Source organism: Thamnophis sirtalis, unplaced genomic scaffold, assembly GCF_051295495.1.
Source record: "Thamnophis sirtalis isolate CommonGarterSnake01/CBP01778 unplaced genomic scaffold, rThaSir2_p1.2 scaffold_9, whole genome shotgun sequence".
In the NCBI taxonomy this organism is placed as follows: Eukaryota; Metazoa; Chordata; class Lepidosauria; order Squamata; family Natricidae; genus Thamnophis; species Thamnophis sirtalis.
The window spans coordinates 81,400,288-81,420,334 of NW_028261389.1; the positions used below are offsets into that span (position 1 = coordinate 81,400,288).

The 20,047-nt window shown below is 47.0% G+C and overlaps 1 protein-coding gene across 1 annotated transcript; it reads right to left on the reverse strand.

The window, feature by feature from the left end:
* Positions 1-1,946: 1,946 nt before the first annotated feature.
* Positions 1,947-19,638, reverse strand: DCLRE1C (DNA cross-link repair 1C). Its single transcript, XM_087722416.1, has 14 exons — positions 19,481-19,638; positions 18,073-18,124; positions 16,607-16,691; positions 14,596-14,655; positions 13,827-13,882; positions 12,991-13,092; positions 12,676-12,748; positions 11,173-11,313; positions 9,325-9,426; positions 8,584-8,720; positions 6,685-6,739; positions 5,338-5,426; positions 4,154-4,254; positions 1,947-2,998 (listed from the first exon to the last, which is right to left on the reverse strand). Exons 1-14 carry the CDS (start codon positions 19,587-19,589, stop codon positions 1,998-2,000), a joined length of 2,163 nt encoding a protein of 720 aa, XP_087578542.1. The 5' UTR covers positions 19,590-19,638; the 3' UTR covers positions 1,947-1,997.
* Positions 19,639-20,047: the final 409 nt, after the last annotated feature.

A 20,047-nucleotide genomic window follows, 5' to 3' on the forward strand; every position in this document is an offset into this window, starting at 1 on the left:
ATCTATGACTGTTCAGATCACCGTGTTGCCTCGGCTCTCTGGTAGGTCCACTATAAAGTCCATGGCTCTCTCCTCCCATGCTCGGACAGGTGTCGCCACTGGTTGTGTAAGTCTGGGAGGTTTTCCTTGCCGCTTTTTCATGGTGTTGCATGGAACGCATTCCTCCACATCCTCCTTCATATGAGGCCACCAGAACTGCCGGTTTCTTAGGATATAAAATCTTTAAAAACCCGAAGTGCCCGGCCAAGCTCACGTCATGACAGTGTCGGAGGAGATCCAGGCGGAGAGCAGTGGGTGTGTAAATCTTGGACCACTTCCACGCTAGGTTGTCTCGTGTGAGTGAGTATTTGTGGGTTTTCCTGGAACCATGGATCATTCGGAAGCGCGGCTTGGATGGAACAGGGTATGTCTCCTTTTTCCCCCCTCAGGTTGTCTCTGGTGCTTGGTGAACCGCTCGCGCTCGAAGAGGCGGTGGTGGTATCATGGCTTGAATTATCTCGTCTGCTAGCGTATTGCGGTTTCCAGGAGGCGTCCACTTGGTATGTATTTCAGCGTGAAATTGAAGCACCTGAAATACAACGGCCACCGAACTTGTTTGGACAACAATCTTCTTGGGTTTTGGAGGGCTTCTAGATTTTTATGGTCCATCCAGACCTTAAATGGTAACCCACCCTCCTCCAGCAGGTGTCTCCAAGTCATTAAGAGCCCATCGAACTGCAAATCCTTCCTTGGCTCATTTGCATTCGGTGTAGTTTAGCTTACGGGACGTGTTATGCACATGCTTGTAAGTCCCCCCCCACCTCGCGGGTTTCCAAGAGAACTGCACCTACCGCCACAGCGCTAGCGCCCACTTTGCACTACAAATGGTTTGATGGTGTCCGGGTGCTTTAGCACCGGTTCGCTGGCAAAAAACGTTTTCAGCTGTTCAAATGCTTGCTAACATCCTAATGTCCATTCCGTGGGGTGACCAGAGCGCGGCTCCCCAGATAGATGTTCGGTCCGTAGGGGGTCCGTTAGCGGGAGAGCCACTCGAGCAAAAAGTTTTGCATGCCGAACCGGCGATAATACCAGCAGCAACCCACCCCTGGTATATGTATATATACACATACGTTTGTAGGTCTTTGGTTATTCGGGTTTTCTCCCGGGTAAAATTGGAAGTGTCTTGGCGACGTTTCGACGAAGTCTCATTCGTCATCTTCAGGAAGAACACAAGAACGCAATCAGAAAAGAGGAACCAACTTCTTCCCTGGTCCAACACCTTAAAGCCACAGGACATAAAATTGATTTTAATAAGACCAGAACTATCGCCAAGGCTGAACATTTTAACAACAGAATAATCAGAGAAGCCATCGAGATAGAAAAACGCCCACACAGCATGAACAGGCGGGACGATACCTCCCGCCTGCCAGCCATTTGGAAGCCCGCCCTTATTGACCAACGAGCCCCTAACATGAGGAATGACACCAGACCCACACTCACAAGAGCCACACAGGATGTCACCACCAAACATCCATGCAGAAAGCAGACTAAAACCCACACTGATGATGAGGCACGACCAAGGACCATCCACTGTAAACCCCTCCTAACCTTACATGAAACACAAACCCACAACCAATCAGAACACGCCTCCACCCAATCAGAACACAGCCAAGCTCCCACCCAATCAGCTCAAACCCCCCACTGGCAGTTAAAAGGAAGAAACAGCCGAGATCTCACATTGCTCCTGGAAGCACGAAGCCTGAAGATGACGAATGAGACTTCGTCAAAACGTCGGCAAGACACTTCCAATTTTACGCGGGAGAATATAGCCAAAGACCTACATACTAACACCCGCGAAAACCTCAGAAAACACACATACGTTTATATGTACAAAATAAATTGCATTACATATTGTACAAAATACAAAAACATACATATTTAACATTTTAAACAACATTTGCCAATTTCAAATATATTCAGGGAGGCAGAAGCTTCTGGATCCAGGTGTTCCCTCCTGGTTAGGGGAGGTTTTCTCCAGCTGCCAGTTTTTGGTACAGGCTGCAGAGCTCCTGAGGTTTGGGAGTCTCCGCCCCGGGAGTAGGCGGGGCTTCAAAATCCGAAGAACTCTGAGAGTCAACAATTTGGACCACTGGACTGAGCGGACCGACCTCTGTCCTCCCTTCTGGCTTGGTCTTCTCTCCTGGCTCGGTCCGGTCGGGAGCTGCTGCTGCTGCTGTGTCCCAACATCTGGCTTTGCCTTCCAAGGGAAGGGTCTCTGCAGAAGGCGCAGCCCGATCTAAAGGCCGGCTGCTCTTCGGCAGGTGGTCCGTTCTCTTTTCCCCTGCAAGGAGACGGGTCACCCTCTCCGTCCCTCCCTTGGAAGGGCTGGACTCCAAATTCCTTCGCTCCTGGGAGGTGATGAGGACGGTGTCGGATTGGCTGTCCCACCCTTGGCTGCCCTGTTCAGAGATGTGGGTGGACTGAGAGGACTCCTGGGAAGAGATGTGAGTGGAGTCGCTCAGGTCGTCCTCGTTGAAGGGGCCGGGAGAAAGCAGCTCGGCCGAGTCGGTGCACGGCGGGGGGCCCTCGTGGTCCGAGCTCTCGGGGTCTTCTGAAGGGCGCCTGAAGAAACTGTCCCATTTTGGCACTTCCGAGTCAGGTTGCGCTTGGTCTTCGTTGAGCCTCCCGGTACTCGTTGCTCCCACAAGACTGTTGGGGTGCCGTGAAACTTCAACAAACTCCGTCCCCGGTGATGGAATTCCAGGAAGAGCTGTCTCCTCCTCCTCATGTTGTTCTTCCTCCTCCTCCTCCTCCTCCTCGCCATTTGATTCTTCGCACTCTACAAAATCAACCGGCAAACAAGCAGGCCTTGGAGACACCGTGTGACTGGGCTCTTCTTCACGATTTGGGGGGAGCAGCTTGCTCTCCCCGGGTTCAACCTCTGGCAGCAGTTTTGGAACCTTGTAATTTCTGGGAATCAGTCCAGAGTCAAAGAGATCGTCATCATCGCTGCCACCATCTGTGCAAACAAAATAAAAGCAAATTAATTTCCTCTCCCTCTCTCATCCATCCATCCATCCATCCATCCATCTATCCACCCACCCAATCTTTCTATCAAATCCTTTGCAGGCAGAGAACCACCTTGGTTGCTCAAAAACCCTCATTCAGGCCTGCTGATTTTCTAAACGGAGGGGAATTTTTGAGTCGACCTGTTCTCTGTATTCAGCAGCACAGGATTCTCCTGGATGTGAGCCATTGAATAGTTGGTAGCTTAAGTGTCGGTGGGTCTTGGGGGGGATGGGGGAGATCCGGTTTAGCAATAGCAGTCATAGCAATAGCAGTTAGACTTATATACCGCTTCATAGGGCTTTCAGCCCTCTCTAAGCAGTTTACAGAGTCAGCATATCGCCCCCACAGTCTGGGCCCTCATTTCACCTAGATAGATAGATAGATAGATAGATAGATAGATGATAGATAGATAGATAGATAGATAGATAGCAATAGCAGTTAGACTTACATACCGCTTCATAGGGCTTTCAGCCCTCTCTAAGCGGTTTACAGAGTCAGCATATATTGCCCCCAACAACAATCCGGGTCCTCATTTCACCCACCTCAGAAGGATGGAAGGCTGAGTCAACTCTGAGCCGGTGAGATTTGAACAGCTGAACTGCAGAACTGCAGTCAGCTGAAGTAGCCTGCAGTGCTGCATTTAACCACTGCGCCACCTCGGCTCTTCCTAATCCAGCCTCTGCTACTGAAATGCATTCAATGATTTGGGGCCGGCTGCTTTCTCAGCCCGAACCCGTCACTCGGGGGGGGGGGGGGGGGGGAACCTGGAAGGCGTTTCGCTTCTCATCTACGAAGTACCAACCATGGAAGAAGACGAAATGAAAAAAAAGATACTAGATTGTGGAGAAATGGATAGGTTGGCATTAAAGAGAAAAGATGAAGAAGAAGATACAGAATACTTTCAAATATGGGGCTTATTTTATCAATGGTTGGACAATAGAAGTAGAAATTAGAAGTTGGAAAAATACTATTATGCATGTCTTGTGTTTAATATATTATTATATCATATACTATTTTGTAAGCCGATTGACCCGGACAATACGCTGTTCGCAAAGAGAAACAAAATGGCCAGGGGAAGAAGGAAGGTCGGTCTTTTTCATCTTACTGGTGTCCAGAATCTCCAAGGCTTTGGGTCTCTTCAGCACCCCGAGAGGTTTATAAATTGGCGGATTATTTGGCCTGTGCTGCCTGCAGAACGGCTTCAGCCTAAGGAGGGGAAAGAACGGCCCAACTTTTACAAAGTGATCAAAATCTTAAAAGGGGAGAAAAACATGGAATACTGAACTGGAAACGAATCGCGTCGTCTTACTTAATTTTAGAGAAATTTAAATGTGAACAAAATCAAATTTAATACTGTTATCCAGATGTTAAAAGTTTTTGCGAAACCAGCATTTGGTTCGGAAAACGAGTCAGTTTGGCGCATAAATTCAAATCCAGAAAGCAGACACAGATAACTGATGCAGCTGGATGCATTAACTTCTTTATATACCTAAGAATAGATGAATCAATGGACAAGACCAACAGGTGGTTCTTCCAAGTAAACACAAGGCAGGAGAGTTACAGGAAATCACAAGCAGTTGGTTTCATTTCAGCAGACAAGCCCAGACAGAGTGCTAGTTTACATCTCACAGCAGCAGACTGCTTAAGTTTCTGTTTCAATTCTCTGCACAGACTCAGATCTGTTTCAGCTCCTTTTGGCTGACTTAGTCGCTAGGCCTATTCATTGGCTGACCATGTTCCCATGTCTCTCCCGGTCATGAATACTTTAACAAAATGCTATCCTTAGATTAAAAGACAGCAAGCCCTTATCAAAATGATTTTTGATAAAAGTAACGGATGGAAGAGTTTAACGAAGGACGGTTTGGTGTGGATTCCATTACAGGTAGTCCTTCACTTAACAACGGTTACAAAAACACAGTTGTAAGTTGCAACAGTCATATGAATCGGTCACATGACCAACTTGGCAGTGTCTCTTTGCAGTGGTCGCTAAGCGAACATGGCAGTCGTAAACCAAACCGCCAGTTTTGCTGAAAAGGAAGTAAAAGCTGGTTTTGAGAAAAACCATCATAAAATGACAGTCGGATACGGCCAGTGGACACAAACGTGGCCCCCAAAATCTGGTCACACAACTATGGAGAGAGGCACCCGTCGTTGGAACTTCAAATTTGTGTTGCGAGTAGCTTCGCAGTAAGTCCGTTGTGGTTTTGAATAGTTGCTAGCTGGCCAGGTTGTAAGTTTCTCGGTATTATGGAGGAGGGGGTGGGGGTGGGGGAAAGACAGAAGACTCACTTTTCTTCCACTTTGTCCTTGGTTGACCCCAAAGGAATCACATTGGGGTAGATATTCACGGGGCAAATGTACTTCAAGAAATCTTCGATCTAGAACAGCCGATTGAAAAAAGGGGGGAGAAAAAAGGATGCATTGATAATATTTAATGCCTTAATTCCTTGTATTTATGATTTGCAACGGCTTGAGAAGCATGGATAGACTTTTCAGCTGTCTGTTTAGTGACCGTTCAAAGTTACGACGACACTGAGAAATGTGACCTAGGCCCATTTTTCACACTTACGACCTTTGCAGCATCCCTGGGGCCAGCTGATAAAATCCAGACGCTTGGCAATTGGTTCATAGTTATGACGGTTGTACCCCAAGGTAACGTGATCTGCTTTTGCGACCTTTCTGACAAGCAAAGTCAATGGGGAAGCCAGATTCACTTGACAATCAGCTTACTAACTTATCAACTGCAGTGATTCGCTTAATAACTGTGGCAAGGAAAGGCTCATAAATGGGGCAAAACTCACTTAACAAATGTCTCACTTAATGTTGTGGTTTGCCGGAGGCCTGCAGAACTGTCAGCAGATTCGGACAGTGAGGAGGTTGGGGAGGAACCTGGGCCAGTCCTGGAGTCTGGGGAAGGCTCTGATGAGGGCTCTGTGTCGGAGGCAGAGAGGGGGCCAGAGCCATCTGGGAGTTATGTGCTGCCTCCAGAGTCGGACATCAGCGAGGCAGAGGAACAGGGGGAGACTATTCCCAATGCGCACATGCGCAGAGCTGCCAGAAGGCAAGAAGAGTTACGACAAAAGGGACAACTAGGGAGTAAGGCTTGGAGTTGATTGGCCCCTCCCGTAGGACATAAAAGAGGAGCAAAGGCAGGTGAGCCTTTGCAGGAAGCAACTTGGTTCATGCTAGTCAGTTTACCTTCTGAAGCTCCGTTTTGACTCTGTGCTCCGTGTGGCCTTGCCAAGCTAATTCCCAATTAAGCCTTTGGCAGCATTTCAAGGAAGATAAAGCTGGGTGCTTATCAGCCTTACCCTGGAAGACTTTGGCAGCCTACTGTAGGACTCTTTACAAACTATTTGGGACTCATTACGGGCTGTGAATGAACACAATTCACAGCCTTTGAAATAAAGAGGGTTTTGTGGGACTAAGCGTGTGCTTTTTACTGGCTCAGGAAGCCTAGGCCAGAACACTTAAAGGTTGGGCTCAATTGTGTCGCAAATTGTAGTAATTCGTAGCATGCAGACGATGATTTTTCCTAAGGCGAGATGGGTTGCTCGTAAGTCAAATAAATAAAATTGGGCCAATGGCGACTGTGTTGTCCAGGGAATGTAATTTAATGAAACCGGAGATACGTACCTCGCTATAAGAAGAGTGGAATGAGAAGCAAGCCCTGTAGGAACTCGTCCCGGCCCTAAACAGAAGGCATAGATTTAAATTAGTTTCCTCTGCTGTTGATCAAAACAAGATCGAAACAACTTAAAAACAAAAGCTGAAAATCATGAGGAATAAGAGAATGCTCTTTCTGCAGCCGTCTTCCCAAACCCCGTGTCCTTCTGAAGGAACGTGGCATCCCTCTTGAGGACCATGAAAACTGGAACATACATCTGGAAGACAGAGGTTTTCTTCTAAAACTTCTATCTTCTAAAGGAATCTTAGTCATTCCGTGACATTCAGAAGTGAAAGGAATTTGATTCTGGATGAAACACAGTTTTCCAACAAGCTTAAATGTAAGATGGTTCAAGGATCTGGCCCTTCTAACAAGACGATGCAAGGGTGAGCCACAAAAAATATCCGCCCCTTGACTGCATTCGGAGTCTTTTAAACCTTTTATCAAGGCAATTTTTATGGTTAAGTTTTCTCTAAAACCTCTAGACATCGGCATTCGTGTAAGTGATGCCTTCAAAAATCCCCTTTTACATTCTGCCTTCTCCACAAATAAACCAGCAAAAATCTAGGTGCATATTGTAAAGGGCAGGATGAAAGGAGAAACAAAAATGCAGAAGACCGATGTCGTTTGAATCAATTTAAATCACGAGAACCATCTGAACTGCAGCCCAGAGTAGGGAAGGCAACAGCAGGCAATGAAGCGAAATTTTTTCAACTAACCTCACTTGGGTTAACTGATTATAAAAGGAGTGTCAAATGAACGCTGCTAAGTTGCTATGAAAAGTATCAATGAGAGAGAAATAGAGATAAACTGCTAATTTTGTGGGGTCCTTGGTGCTCTCTGAGCTTGGCGGTTTTCTTCTGGGCATCTCATTACCCAACTAGGGAACATTATCAGTGCTAGAAGGGAGTGGCGTTTGCACCGTCTAGCCCTGACGAAGCTCCCTAGTTGGGTCATGAAATGTGTGCAAGAAAACCACCAAGTTTAAAGAACACCAAGGATGCCCACAGCCCTTCCCTTCCTCCTCCTCTCCACAAACCCCTCTCCCTTCTAGCACTGATGATGTTTCCTAGTTGGGTCAGGAGACGTCTGCAAGAAAACCACCAAGCTCAGAGAGCACCAAGGACCCTACAGTCCTCCTTCTCCTCCTCCTCTTCCTCCTCCTCCTCCTCCTCCTCCTCTTCTTCCTCTTTCTCCTCCTCCTCCTCTCTGCAAATCCCCTTCCTTCTAGCACTGGTGATGTTTCCTAGTTGGGTCATGAAATGTTTGCCGGAAAACCACCAAGCTCAGAGAGCACCAAGGACCATACAATCCTCCTCCTCCTCCTTCTTCTCCTCCTATTCTTCTTCTTCCTCCTCCTCCTCCTCTCTGGAAATCCCTCTCTCTTCTAGCAGTGATTATGTTACCTAGTTGGGTAATGAAACATCTGCAAGAAAACCACTAAGCTCAGAGAGCACCAAGGACCCCAAAGTCCTCTTTCTCCTCCTCCTCTGCCTCCTTCTCCTCCTCTTCTTTCTCTTTCTCCTCCTCTTCTTCCTCTTTCTCCTCCTCCTCTCTGCAAATCCCTCTCCCTTCTAGCACTGATGATGTTTCCTAGTTGGGTCATGAAATGTTTGCCGGAAAACCACCAAGCTCAGAGAGCACCAAGGACCCCACAGTCCTCCTCCTCTTCTTCCTCTTTCTCCTCCTCCTCCTCCTCTCTGCAAATCCCTCTCCCTTCTAGCACTGGTCATGCTTCCTAGTCGGGTCACGAAATGTTTGCCGGAAAAACACCAAGCTCAGAGGGCACCAAGGACCTCGCAGTTCAACCCGCAGCTACCAATATTCTCTCCTAATGCTAATTTTAGGAAATTGAAACGTCCCCTCACCTCATGACCACGTTGCTCTTCCGTGTCCTTTCTCCAAACCACATGGTGGACGGCTTGACGCTGATCACCCTCAACTCCTGCCCATTCTGGGACGTCATTCCACACGGCAGTCGGTTCCCACGGAACATTTCGTAATCCTAGTTGGACACATAACCCCTCGCCAGATCGTGGCTACGTCTACGGAGTTCCTGGTTATCCCAAAACTGATCCCCCCCCTCCCCTCCCCAAAAGGCAACTGGAGTTTCTGGGTTTTTTTTTTTTCTGGAAGACCTTTCGCTTCTCATCCAAGAAGCTTCTTCAGCTCTGACTGGATGGTGGGGAAGGGAAGGATTTATGCTGCTCATTTGCATCCTTTTTATGACGCACAACAGGGACGAGTCTGTGTTGTCTCCATAAACATCCAGGTCCCGATGATCCCAAAAGGGCTTTTTCCAAAAGGCAGCTGGACTTTTCCTTGTTTTCTTTGTTTCTCCCTTTCGCTTCTCGTCTGAAGAAATTCTGGAGAAGCCTCCTGGGGTGAGAAGCGAGATGCCTTCACAGAAAAAAAAAACACAAGCACAGCCCAGCCGCCTTTTGACAAAAGCACCTTTGGGGATATTAAGTCCAAGAAGGGCCTCGTAGGCACTGTTAGCGATTCTACGCCGCGTGGCTTTTCCTTTCATCATCCCCCCACCACCACGTTGGGTTCCACGTTTCGGGTCAATTAGCAGGAAGGCGAGGCTCCTTCAAGGCGATACGTACCCTCGGATGGCGACAGGCGTGAATCTGGGTGCGCCGGTTGGTGGTAACGTGGTAGAGAATTTCTGGCATGTTTTTAAACATGTCCAACTTGTTCACATGCACCTAGGCCAGAAGGGTAATAGAAAGGGGCGTTAAGCGACTCAGAAGAGAGACAAGGGAGAAAGAACGCTGGCAATCCTTTGTCAACAAAATATTTTGGGGGGAAGGAGGGGGGAAATTCTTGGTTCCTCCTCTTAATTGCTGAGGAATGTAGAATGTATTGTAGAATTGAATTGAATTTTATTATTTGTATGCCGCCCTTCTCCGGGAAGGACTCAGGGCGGCGAACAATTCAAAAAGGGAAAAGGGGGGAACATAAAACAAAATACAGATAATTAAAATAGGCAAGAATCACACAACCACACAAGTCGAGAGGGGAGGGAACTCATCACCCCCAGGCCTGCCGGCACAGCCAGGTTTTGACAGCTTTCCGGAAGGCCTGGAGAGAGGTGAGGGTCCGGATCTCCGCGGGGAGTTCGTTCCAAAGGGCCGGAGCAGCCACAGAGAAGGCCCTCCCCCGGGTAGTAGCCAGGTGGCATTGGCTGGTGGACGGAACCCGGAGGAGGCCAACCCTGTGTGATCTAATGGGCCTTTGGGAGGTAATTGGCAGCAGGCGGTCTCTCAAGTACCGAATAAACTCTAAGGCAGGTTACTGAATCAGCCACAACTTTGTTTTCATCCCGTGGATTAAAGCAACCTCTCTCTCTTATGAAATGCGAGGGAGCGCGATGCAGAACGATCTGTAGCCTGTCACTGTGAAGGAAAAGCCTGGTGCTCCCTGAGGCTGGTTGTTTTCTTGAAGATGTTTAATTACCCAGCTAGGGAACGTCATCAGTACTAGGGTAATGAAAGGTTTGCAAGAAAACAACCGGCCTCAGAGGCCGCAGCTCAAACCTGAGCCACAAATATTATCTTCCATTGGTAAAATATTGACAGCTTGAACACTCGCGTGGAAGGAAACACCCAGCAAGCAAAACCGATTGCTGAGTATAAAAATCTTGGAACTAAGACTCCCGTAATGTTCATATTCTACCTGTGAGCTGCAAGGCTACCTCCGGTTGACCACAAGGGGCAGTGTTTCCCAACCTTGGCAACTTGAAGCCAAGAGCTCTGGCGTCACAGTGGTTAGGAGTGCAGTATTGCAGGCTGACTCTGCCAACAGTTCGATCCTGACTGGCTCAAGGTTGACTCAGTCCTTCCTAGGTTGGTAAAATGAGGACCCAGATGGTTGGGGGGCAAGAGGCTGGCTCAGTAAACCGCTTAGAGAGAGAGGGCTGTAAAAGCACCATGAAGCGGTATATAAGTCTAAGTGCTATTGCTACACCTTCTTCCCTCCCTTCCTCTCTTATTCCCTTTCTCATTCTTCTTCCTGGTGGCGCAGTGGTCAGAATGCAGCATTGCAGGCTGACTCTGCCCACTGCCAGCAGTTCAACCCTAAATGGCTCAAGGCTGACTCAGCCTTCCGTCCTTCCTTCCTTCCCTCCCTCCTTCCATATTCTCCTCCTTGGTGGCGCAGTAGTCAGAATGCAGCATTGGAGGCCGACTCTGCCGACTGCCAGGAGTTTGATCCTGATCAACTCAAGATCAACTCAGCCTTCCCTCCTTCCAAAGTGGGTACAATGAGGACCCAGATGGTTGGGGGCATTTTGTTGACTGTAAAACCGCTCAGAGAGGGCTGTGGAGCAGGATGAAACGGTATATAAGTGCAATTGCTATTAAGATCTGTGGATTTCCCCCACGGCTGGTTTAGGAATTCTGGGAGTTGAAGTCTCCTGTGCAGAAAACAGTCACCATGGGACGCAGTCTTACCTTGATCCCAAGCTCCTCGCTGAGATTTGTGAATAAATACTCATATCCATAAGCCGCTTTGCAGTTCAACCAGACCACGTGATACGGACTCTGCGCCACCCAGTTTCGGACTAATTCCATCAACCCCTTCATACATTCTTCCTGATGCGAGAAACAGAGAGTGCATATGATGGTTTTAACTTAAGTGCACTGGTACTATACCAGTGTTTTCTCAACCTTGGCAACTTGAAGATGTCCGGACTTCAACTCCTAGAATTCCCCAGCCAGCGAATGCTGGCTGGGGAATTCTGGGAGTTGAAGTCCGGACATCTTCAAGTTGCCAAGGTTGAGAAAACACTGTACTATACACTTGAATTGAATTCTCTTATCCCCACCCCCTTGAATTAATGCAGAGATAATCATCACATGTCCACTTCTCAATATGAAGTCACTTGATTACAAATGTTAAGAAAAACTTCCTTCGAAGTGAGCTTGATGACTAAGCGGCGGTAAAAAACTTTCTTTTAAAGCAGGCAAAAACATCCTGATGATCTACTGGAAGATTCTGAAATAATTAATAAGGAATAAGAAGTGTGGACAAGATGCAGGGATCCATCATCTAGATTAAAGCAAAATATAGCTTCAGGGTTCCAAACAGCATCCAAAAGTAAATCAGAGTCCAAGGCAAAGTATTGCTCAAAGTTCCAATTTATTAAGAGAGCCATGTTGGCACATCTGGGACATTAACCCGATTCTGAAAGCTTCATGGTTTTCCCCACCCAGTTGAAAGTTCAAGAACCTGCCCCCCCAACACCCACCAGTCCATCCCATGGTCCAATCTCCCACTGCCATGCAGAGACAAAGGATGAAGCATAAATATGTATAAAACCTATGAAATAAATTACATGCATGCATTTTGTTGCAGCCAAGACGCATACCAATAACATTTTAACTGTCTTTCTGTTTGTGGTGTAGTTTTGCTTTCTGTGCTGCTTATTGTGATAATTCCTCTTAAAACTCCTGGCAATTCATACATTCTGTTTCGTCTATACAAATTAATGATTTGGGAAGCTGTCTAGCCAGTTTAAACCTTTCCAATGCAATATAATTAGTTCAGGCTTATTCTGTGTTAGATTGCCAAATATTGCAAGCAAGAATTCTCTGAAGAACCTGCCCCCACAACACCCACCAGTCCATCCCATGGTCCAATCTCCCACTGCCATGCTGGGAGTTTCCACCCATCCAGTTCCGGCCAGGTGCAGAAGTGCAGAGACAAAGGATGACCTTGGCTTTCTAGAAAGAATGTTGTTATGGCTACATATCATCTAACTCCGTACAATCCCATTTTCCCACCATAGAAAATGCATAACCGAATAATAGAAAGTGTGGCAGGCCAAAGATCCAAAAGAAAAGATGGCTGCACGCTTCTTCTTATCTTTATTACTAGTTGGTTAAATGTTTTCATTTAGATATTATACACCCTTAGCATGCGACTATAGAAGGTTATCTACTCAAGTGACTTACCCGGCTTGGTATTTGATAATATTTGCGATCAAAGAATGTGGTGTCTAAATAGACACTCTGGATGTCTTTCACTCTGAAAAGAGAATGGCAGGATTGGTACAGGAGTCCTTGACTTATGACCACGATTGGCCCCCCAGAATTTCTCCTGGTAAGCAAGGTAGTTAACCGAGTTGTGCCAGATCCGAATGGCCACTTTTGGTTGTTAAGAGGATGGCAAACAGTCCTTAAAAACACCTGGCTTCCTCCTGTTGGCTTTGCATGTTGGGAGCCAGCTAGGAAGGTGGTCCAAGAGGAAGAGCCGGGGGCTTGCCTCACCTGCTTCCTGAATGCAGTAGTTCCATTCGGGCCACTTCTCCTCTAGCGAGTCGGAAATCCCCCGTGTACAAGACCGTCCCGTTTCCCCCTTGGAAGAGAAACCTGGTTGGAAACGGATTCGTATATTATTCACATTCACACATGCTGAACAACCCAAGCCCTGTTGGGTCGTTATTTCAGAGGTGTCCCCTTACCCAAGCGGAGAAGCAGAATGAGGAAGGGCGGGCAAAAAAGCAGGAAGAGCTTTTGACTTCCTGCTGTCTTCCCCATTGCATTTCCTTGTGGGAAGCTGGTAGGCATTGTTAGAAATCCCATCCTCCCCTTTTCCTTCCTTCCCATTTTCTTCCTCCCTTTTCTCTTGCTTCCTTCCCTCTCTCCCCCTTTTCATTCCCATTTTCTTCCCTCTCTCCCTTTTCTTTCCCTCCCTTCCCTTTTCCTTCCTTCCCATTTTCTTCTCTCCCTTTTTCCTTCCTTCATTCTCCCTTCTCCCCTCCCTTTCCTTTTCATTTGCAATTTCTTCCCTCTCTTTTCCTTCCTTCCTTCCTTTCTGTTTCTTTCCTTTCCTTTTTCTTCCTTCCTTCCCATTTTTTCCTCTCCCTTTTTCCTTCCTCCCTCCCTCCCTTTCCTTTTCATTTGCAATTTCTTCCCTCCCTTTTCCTTCCTTCCTTCCTTCCTCATTCCCATTTTCTTCCCTCCCTCCCTTCCTCTAACGGGGTTGAACTAGGCTAATGACACTTAGATTCTCATGGAAATGTGAAAGAATTACGGCAAAAGAAAACAAAATATATATTTCCACCATTGCTGTTAATTGTCTGATAGAAGAACAAAACACATACATAACTGATCCTGGACAATGGCCGGCTGGCAGAAGCGTGACCACAATATCTTCTTTCTGGAAGGAAAAGATGAAAAAAAAAGTTTCAAATTCATTAGATAACAGAAAGGATGAAAAACTCTTGATTTTTATAGTAGCTTCTGGTCCCCAATTATCGGCCACAACTAACCAGAGGCCCCTGCTTAGAATTATTCGCTCATCTGTTGAGTATACAAAACATTTTGAGCTCAAAATCTTCCAAACATCCCCTTCTGATCGTATCAGAATTATTTCAAATTTTACAAAAATAGTGTGACCTCTGAATTGTGGGGTTTTTAAAAAAGATATTCCTTCTGTTAATGGTTAGAACAGCCATACGAAGCAGCAAAGGAGTGATTTTGTCCTCTCTGGCATTTCATATTTTCAACTGAATGGCTAGAAAAGGAATGATTTCTTATGATCGGTCGCTTGGCAATCGAAGTTTTGAGCAGCCTAAAAAAAGGGGGCTTAAGGCCTGAATTTCAATGCAAATGACCAGTTCTGTTTGCAAGGAGTATAAATCCTTCCATTCCCCACCATCCAGTCAGCGCTGAAGAAGCTTCTTGGATGAGAAGCTAAGAAAGTCCAGTTGCCTCCTGAAAAAAGCACCTTTGGGACAAGCACGGTCTTGGATGACGGAGAATCTCCAGAGACAGTACGAACTGAGGGTGGTTTCACCTTAGAAAACTTTAAACACAGGCACATATTTTGATGAAAAAGACAAAGCATTGTGTTTCATCTGAGCTTCTCACCTCACCCGATGTTTCCTCAATCAGAGAGATTTGAGTCGGTGTTTCAACCTCCAGGGTGACCTAAATCATAGAAACCACACCAGACAGATCAACGCCGAGGAAGGAGATATATTGATGGTTTTATAAAGGGAAGACAGGTGGGAGGGACACGGATATGCATGAAATGCCATGAATGCTTACATGTAACATTCTGGTTTGGTAAAAGAATGAACAGAGCAGATCTGCCCGATTAGCCAGGAAGCTTCTGCTCCTATATTTGTTAATATCTTTATTATGTGCAATTAGCTTTTCCCAAACATGCCCTTGAATTCCTCCCCATTTAATTCCCAATGGTCAGTGGGGAAATCTAATTTTTTTTGCTACTGGTTTTGTGGGGGGTGGCTTGGTGGTGGTGGGTCATGTGACCTGGGTGGCTGTGGCTATTTTAGCCATGTGACATCAAAAGACAGAAACTCCCTTTAACAATGTCCTGCTGCAGGAGGGTTGGACTAGATGACCTCCAGGTCCCTTCCCGCCTCGGATTGTCCTCCAATACTGCTTCTAGTGCCACGTTGTAAATCTTCCTTCCTCTCCTTTGTCCATCCCTCCCTTTCTTTCTCCCTTCCTTTCTCAGCACCCCAATACGTTTCGTTTCATTTCATTTACGAGCCAAGGTGGTGCAGTGGTTAAATGCAGCACTGCAGGCTACTGCTAGATCAGCAGGTCAGCGGTTCAAATCTCACCGGCTCAGGGTTGACTCAGCCTTCCATCCTTCCGAGGTGGGTGAAATGAGGACCCAGATTGTTGGGGGCAATATGCTGACTCTCTGTAAACCGCTTAGAGAGGGCTGAAAGGCCTATGAAGCGGTATATAAGTCTACTGCTATTGCTATTTATTAAATTTCTATGCTGCCCAATCCCGGAGGGCTTCGGGCGGCTTACAGAAATGAAAAAAAGGATTTAAAAGAATTATTAAAAACAATTGGACACAACAAGGTTAAAAAAGGGAAACACAACGAACACCCAAATATGGAAGGAAGCCTGCTGGGAGCAAAAACAGACACACACCCCCGCATTTCAGGAGAACCTGTAGTAAAAAAAATGCTTAAAAAGCTTTTTTTAAAAAAATGTTCCATGCAATTGTTGGAACTTTTTTTAAAAAAAACTTTTTTTTTTTAAGTATTTTTTTTACTAGCGGTTCGGGCAAACTGGCAGCGTTTCACCCCTGCCAATGGTGCATTTAAGAAAATTCAGTCCAAAATACCCGGAAGGCCAGAGAGTTCTTTGTAACTCGCATCTATTACTTTTAGAAATAATTCAGGGCAGGGAGCATACCCTAAACCAGTGTTTCTCAACCTTGGCAACTTGAAGTCCTGTGGACTTCAACTCCCAGAATCCCCCAGCCAGCTATGCTGGCTGGGGAATTCTGGGAGTTGAAGTCCACAGGACTTCAAGTTGCCAAGGTTGAGAAACACTGCCCTAAACACCTTCCTCCTCCTGCTTTCCCAACACCCCTGTTAGGTGGGCGGGGCTGAAAGAGACTGGCCCACAATCACCCAGATAGCTTTCATGCCTAAGGCGGGATTAGAACTCACAGCCGCCTGGTGAATTGGCCCAAAATCACCCATCCGGCTTTCATATGGCTAAAGCGGGACTAGAACTCCCAGTCTCCCACTTCCTAGCCTGGTGCCTTGACAATACTATTCCTACACTTTGGTATATATTATTAATTAAGGAGCCGAGGTGGCGCAGTGGTTAGGGTGCAGCACTGCAGGCCACTTCAGCTGACTGTTATCTGCAGTTCGGCGGTTCAAATCTCACCGGCTCAAGGTTGACTCAGCCTTCCATCCTTCCGAGGTGGGTGAAATGAGGACCCAGACTGTGGGGGCGATACGCCGACTCTGTAAACCGCTTAGAGAGGGCTGAAAGCCCTATGAAGCGCTATATAAGTCTAATAAATAAATTACTAGAGTTGCTTATTGCCATTGTAGGGTTTATAGGTAGTAAACAGATACAAGAAACAGGTAACTCACAATGTAATTTTCCCAGAATGTGTATCGTGGGCTGGACAGCAGCAATTCCTTGGTCACAGGGGAGCAATACAGGCGGAGTTTCAAGCTTGTAAGAGAGAACCAAAACAAACAAATATACCATGCGATGCAATGTATATTTCAATTTTTGGAGCTGAGGTTCACCTCTCTTAAATGTTGCGAAGATTGAGAACCATAGGAAACAATAATGGGAGACAGAGCCACTTCCGGCTGGTGAACCATTCGGAAGAGCTGCATAGATCTGTGATGGTGAACTTAAGGCATGCAGGCCAAAAGTGGCACACGGAACCATATTTGCCTGCACGGCAGCCTTTAGCTCCGGCAGCGCGCATACGTGTGCTAGCCAGCTGATTTTTGGCCGGGGGAGGCTGTTTTCACCCTCCCCAGGCTTCAGGAAAGCCTCTGGAGCCTGGGGAGGGTGAAAATCCCCCCCCCCATGTGGGAGTCACTCACGCATGCACAAAGGGGGGGGGTTAGGCATGCACACAGTTTTGTCACACCTTTAGAAAAAGGTTAGCCACGCCTGGCATAGATGGAGACATCTGATCTCTTATCCAAAGTATTTATTTCATAAGGCATGGAAGCCAATGTCCTCCACATGGAGAAATTCGACAATTGCGTGTAATTGCTAAGCACAGTATGTCAAATTCTGCAACCTGCCAGAATCTACGTCTATCACCTGGCCGCGCGGGTGATAGTGGGTGTGCCGAGGTACACCCACGTTACACCTATCCTCCGTGAGCTGCACTGGCTACCTATTGGTCTCCGGACTCAATTCAAGGTGTTGGTTATCACCTTTAAAGCCCTACATGGCTTAAAGCCAGGATACCTTCGAGACCGCCTGCTGACACATACCTCCCAGTGGCCAATAACATCCCACAGAGTGGGCCTCCTTCAGATGCCGTCGGCCAAACAATGTCGGCTGGCGGGCCCCCGGAGGAGGGCCTTCTCGGTGGCTGCTCCGACTCTTTGGAACCAGCTCCCCCTGGAAATCTGGACCTTTCCCACTCTGATGGCCTTCAGGAAAGCCGTAAAAACTTGGCTGTTCCGGCAGGCCTGGGGCTGTTGACCTCACTGTTGAGGTCCGGCCCCGACTAGAATGAATTTATGAGGGATGACTGTTGTTTTAAATTGTATTGTTGTTATGTGTTTTTTATATTTCGTTTGTAAGCCGCCCGGAGTCCTTTGGGATTGGGCGGCATATAAAGGCTTTAAATAAATAAAATAAATAAGTAAATAATAAATAAATATTTTTCATTTCACTTAATATCGCTTCCTGTGTACAAAGAGGAAAAAAAAATATTGAGATAAGAAAGATGGCAAGTGAAAGAAGCACTATTGCAACATGCTTTTTGAAGAAATTCGAAAAGAGGCGATTTGCAATTTGATGCTCCTGTAAGATGCTACAAAGTCCGCTATTCTAGCAAAATTTAAAAGAAGCTTTTTACCTGCATGCCAGGCGTCTTTTCATGGAAGGGGCTCTCAGCCCTTTCATGTGGTCTGAATAAACAAAACAACATGGTGTGAATTAAAATAATCTCCATACAAATCATTAGAAAATTATCACATTAAATACTTCAACAAGTCCAACACGTTCCCCCCCCCCCCCCCGTAAAATATTGATACCCAGACTGAAAAGCAGGGTTCAGCCTCTGCTGGGCCCTTTAGCAGCCTGTATGTATATTTCTCTTTTTAAAAATGATCTAAAATAGTGGCGTGATTCCCTTTTGCGACATTAATCTCCTTGTGTCTGCCAATTACACAGTGGCAGGTAGGACAGCGCTCCAGAGGGTTAATACCATTGCCCAGAGGATCATGGGTTGCCCCCTCCCCTCTTTGGAAGAGCTTTATGGCTCCCGCTGCCTTAAGAAAGTTCAAAACATCCTTAAAGATCCATCTCATCCTGGGCACCCTTTTTTTTAAAACTATTACCCTCTGGCAGCCGGTACAGGACAATAAGTAGGCTGAAAAACCGCTTCTGTCCCAGGGCAGTAACTATATTGAATTCTACTGTATAAACGTAAAGGTTCCTTTGCACATATGTGCTTGTCGTTCCCGACTCTAGGGGGCGGTGCTCATCTCCGTTGCAAAGCCGAAGAGCCAGCGCTGTCCGAAGACGTTTCCGTGGTCATGTGGCCGGCATGACTCAACGCCGAAGGCACACGGAGCACTGTTCCCTTCCCACCAAAAGTGGTTCCTATTTTTCTACTTGCATTTATTACGTGCTTTCGAACTGCTAGGTTGGCAGAAGCTGAGACAAGTAACAGCTCCTGTTACTTGTCTCACTCCGTTACGTGGTGCTGGGGATTCGAACCGCCGACCTTTCTGATCGACAAGCTCAGCGACTCAGCCACTGAGCCACCACGTCCCTTCTACTGTACAGTGCAGTATTAACGCAGCATGAGGGACTTTCAATTCAATTGCACCGAATGCGAAGGACGCATGTTTGTGTTTTATTTCTATCGTTTTCTTATGCATGATGTCCACGGAAGATGAGATTTAATTTCGTTGTACGAGGTGCACTGGCAATAAACTAAACTTCCGACATCCAAACCAAGAGGGGAAGCCCAATTCACTTAGCCACCCTGTTACTAACTTAACAACGTGCAGTGATTCACTTAACAACCGGGCAAGAAAGGCCGTAAAACGGGGAAAAAAACTCATGTCTTGCTTAGCAACATAAATTTTGGCCTCCATTGTGGTCCTAAGTGGAGGACCACCTGCATGGGCTCATGTTGCCATCCTGCAAAGGTCAGAAGCCACATAGCGACTGAAACAGGGCAAAAGGGGATCTCCTGGTGGTCTCCTTTCCCTCTCCTTTTCCCAGAACTTCCCCCCACGCCCACCCCCGCTCACCCTTATGGCAGTGGGAGAGGAAGTAGGCGCGGGCGCGCAGGTTCTCCCGGTCGAAGCGGTCGATGGAGAGGTGGGGATACTCCCGCATCACCCCGCCGAAGCTGCTCATGCTGTCGCCGACGCCACCGGCTCCTCTTCCGCTTCACACTTCCGCCAGGCTCTTCCCGCCGCCCTCTCATTGGCTGAGGCGGCGCCCAATCACAAGGACGACTTCCTCGAACGCATGCGCATATAGGAACTCGGAGGGCGTGGCCCTACTCTCTCGCTGTCCCTTTGATCTTAGAGAAAAAAAGGCCCCCAACGGAGAGCCACCTCCTCCGAGTTCCCATTTGCGCATGCGTCGCGGTGAGGCATCTCTGTGATTGCCACCGCCTCAGCCTATCACAGAAACGCGAACCGCTGGGTCCTAGTGCGTTGATTGTCCTGGCATTAAATTGACTATATTGTATTTGAAAAAAATAAAAGAAGGGGAAGGTTACCACAACCTTAAGTGGAAAAGTACGAGAACAAAATTTCTCTACGGGGCTTCCCTAGCCTGAACCTCTCACTGATAATGAGAAACCAATA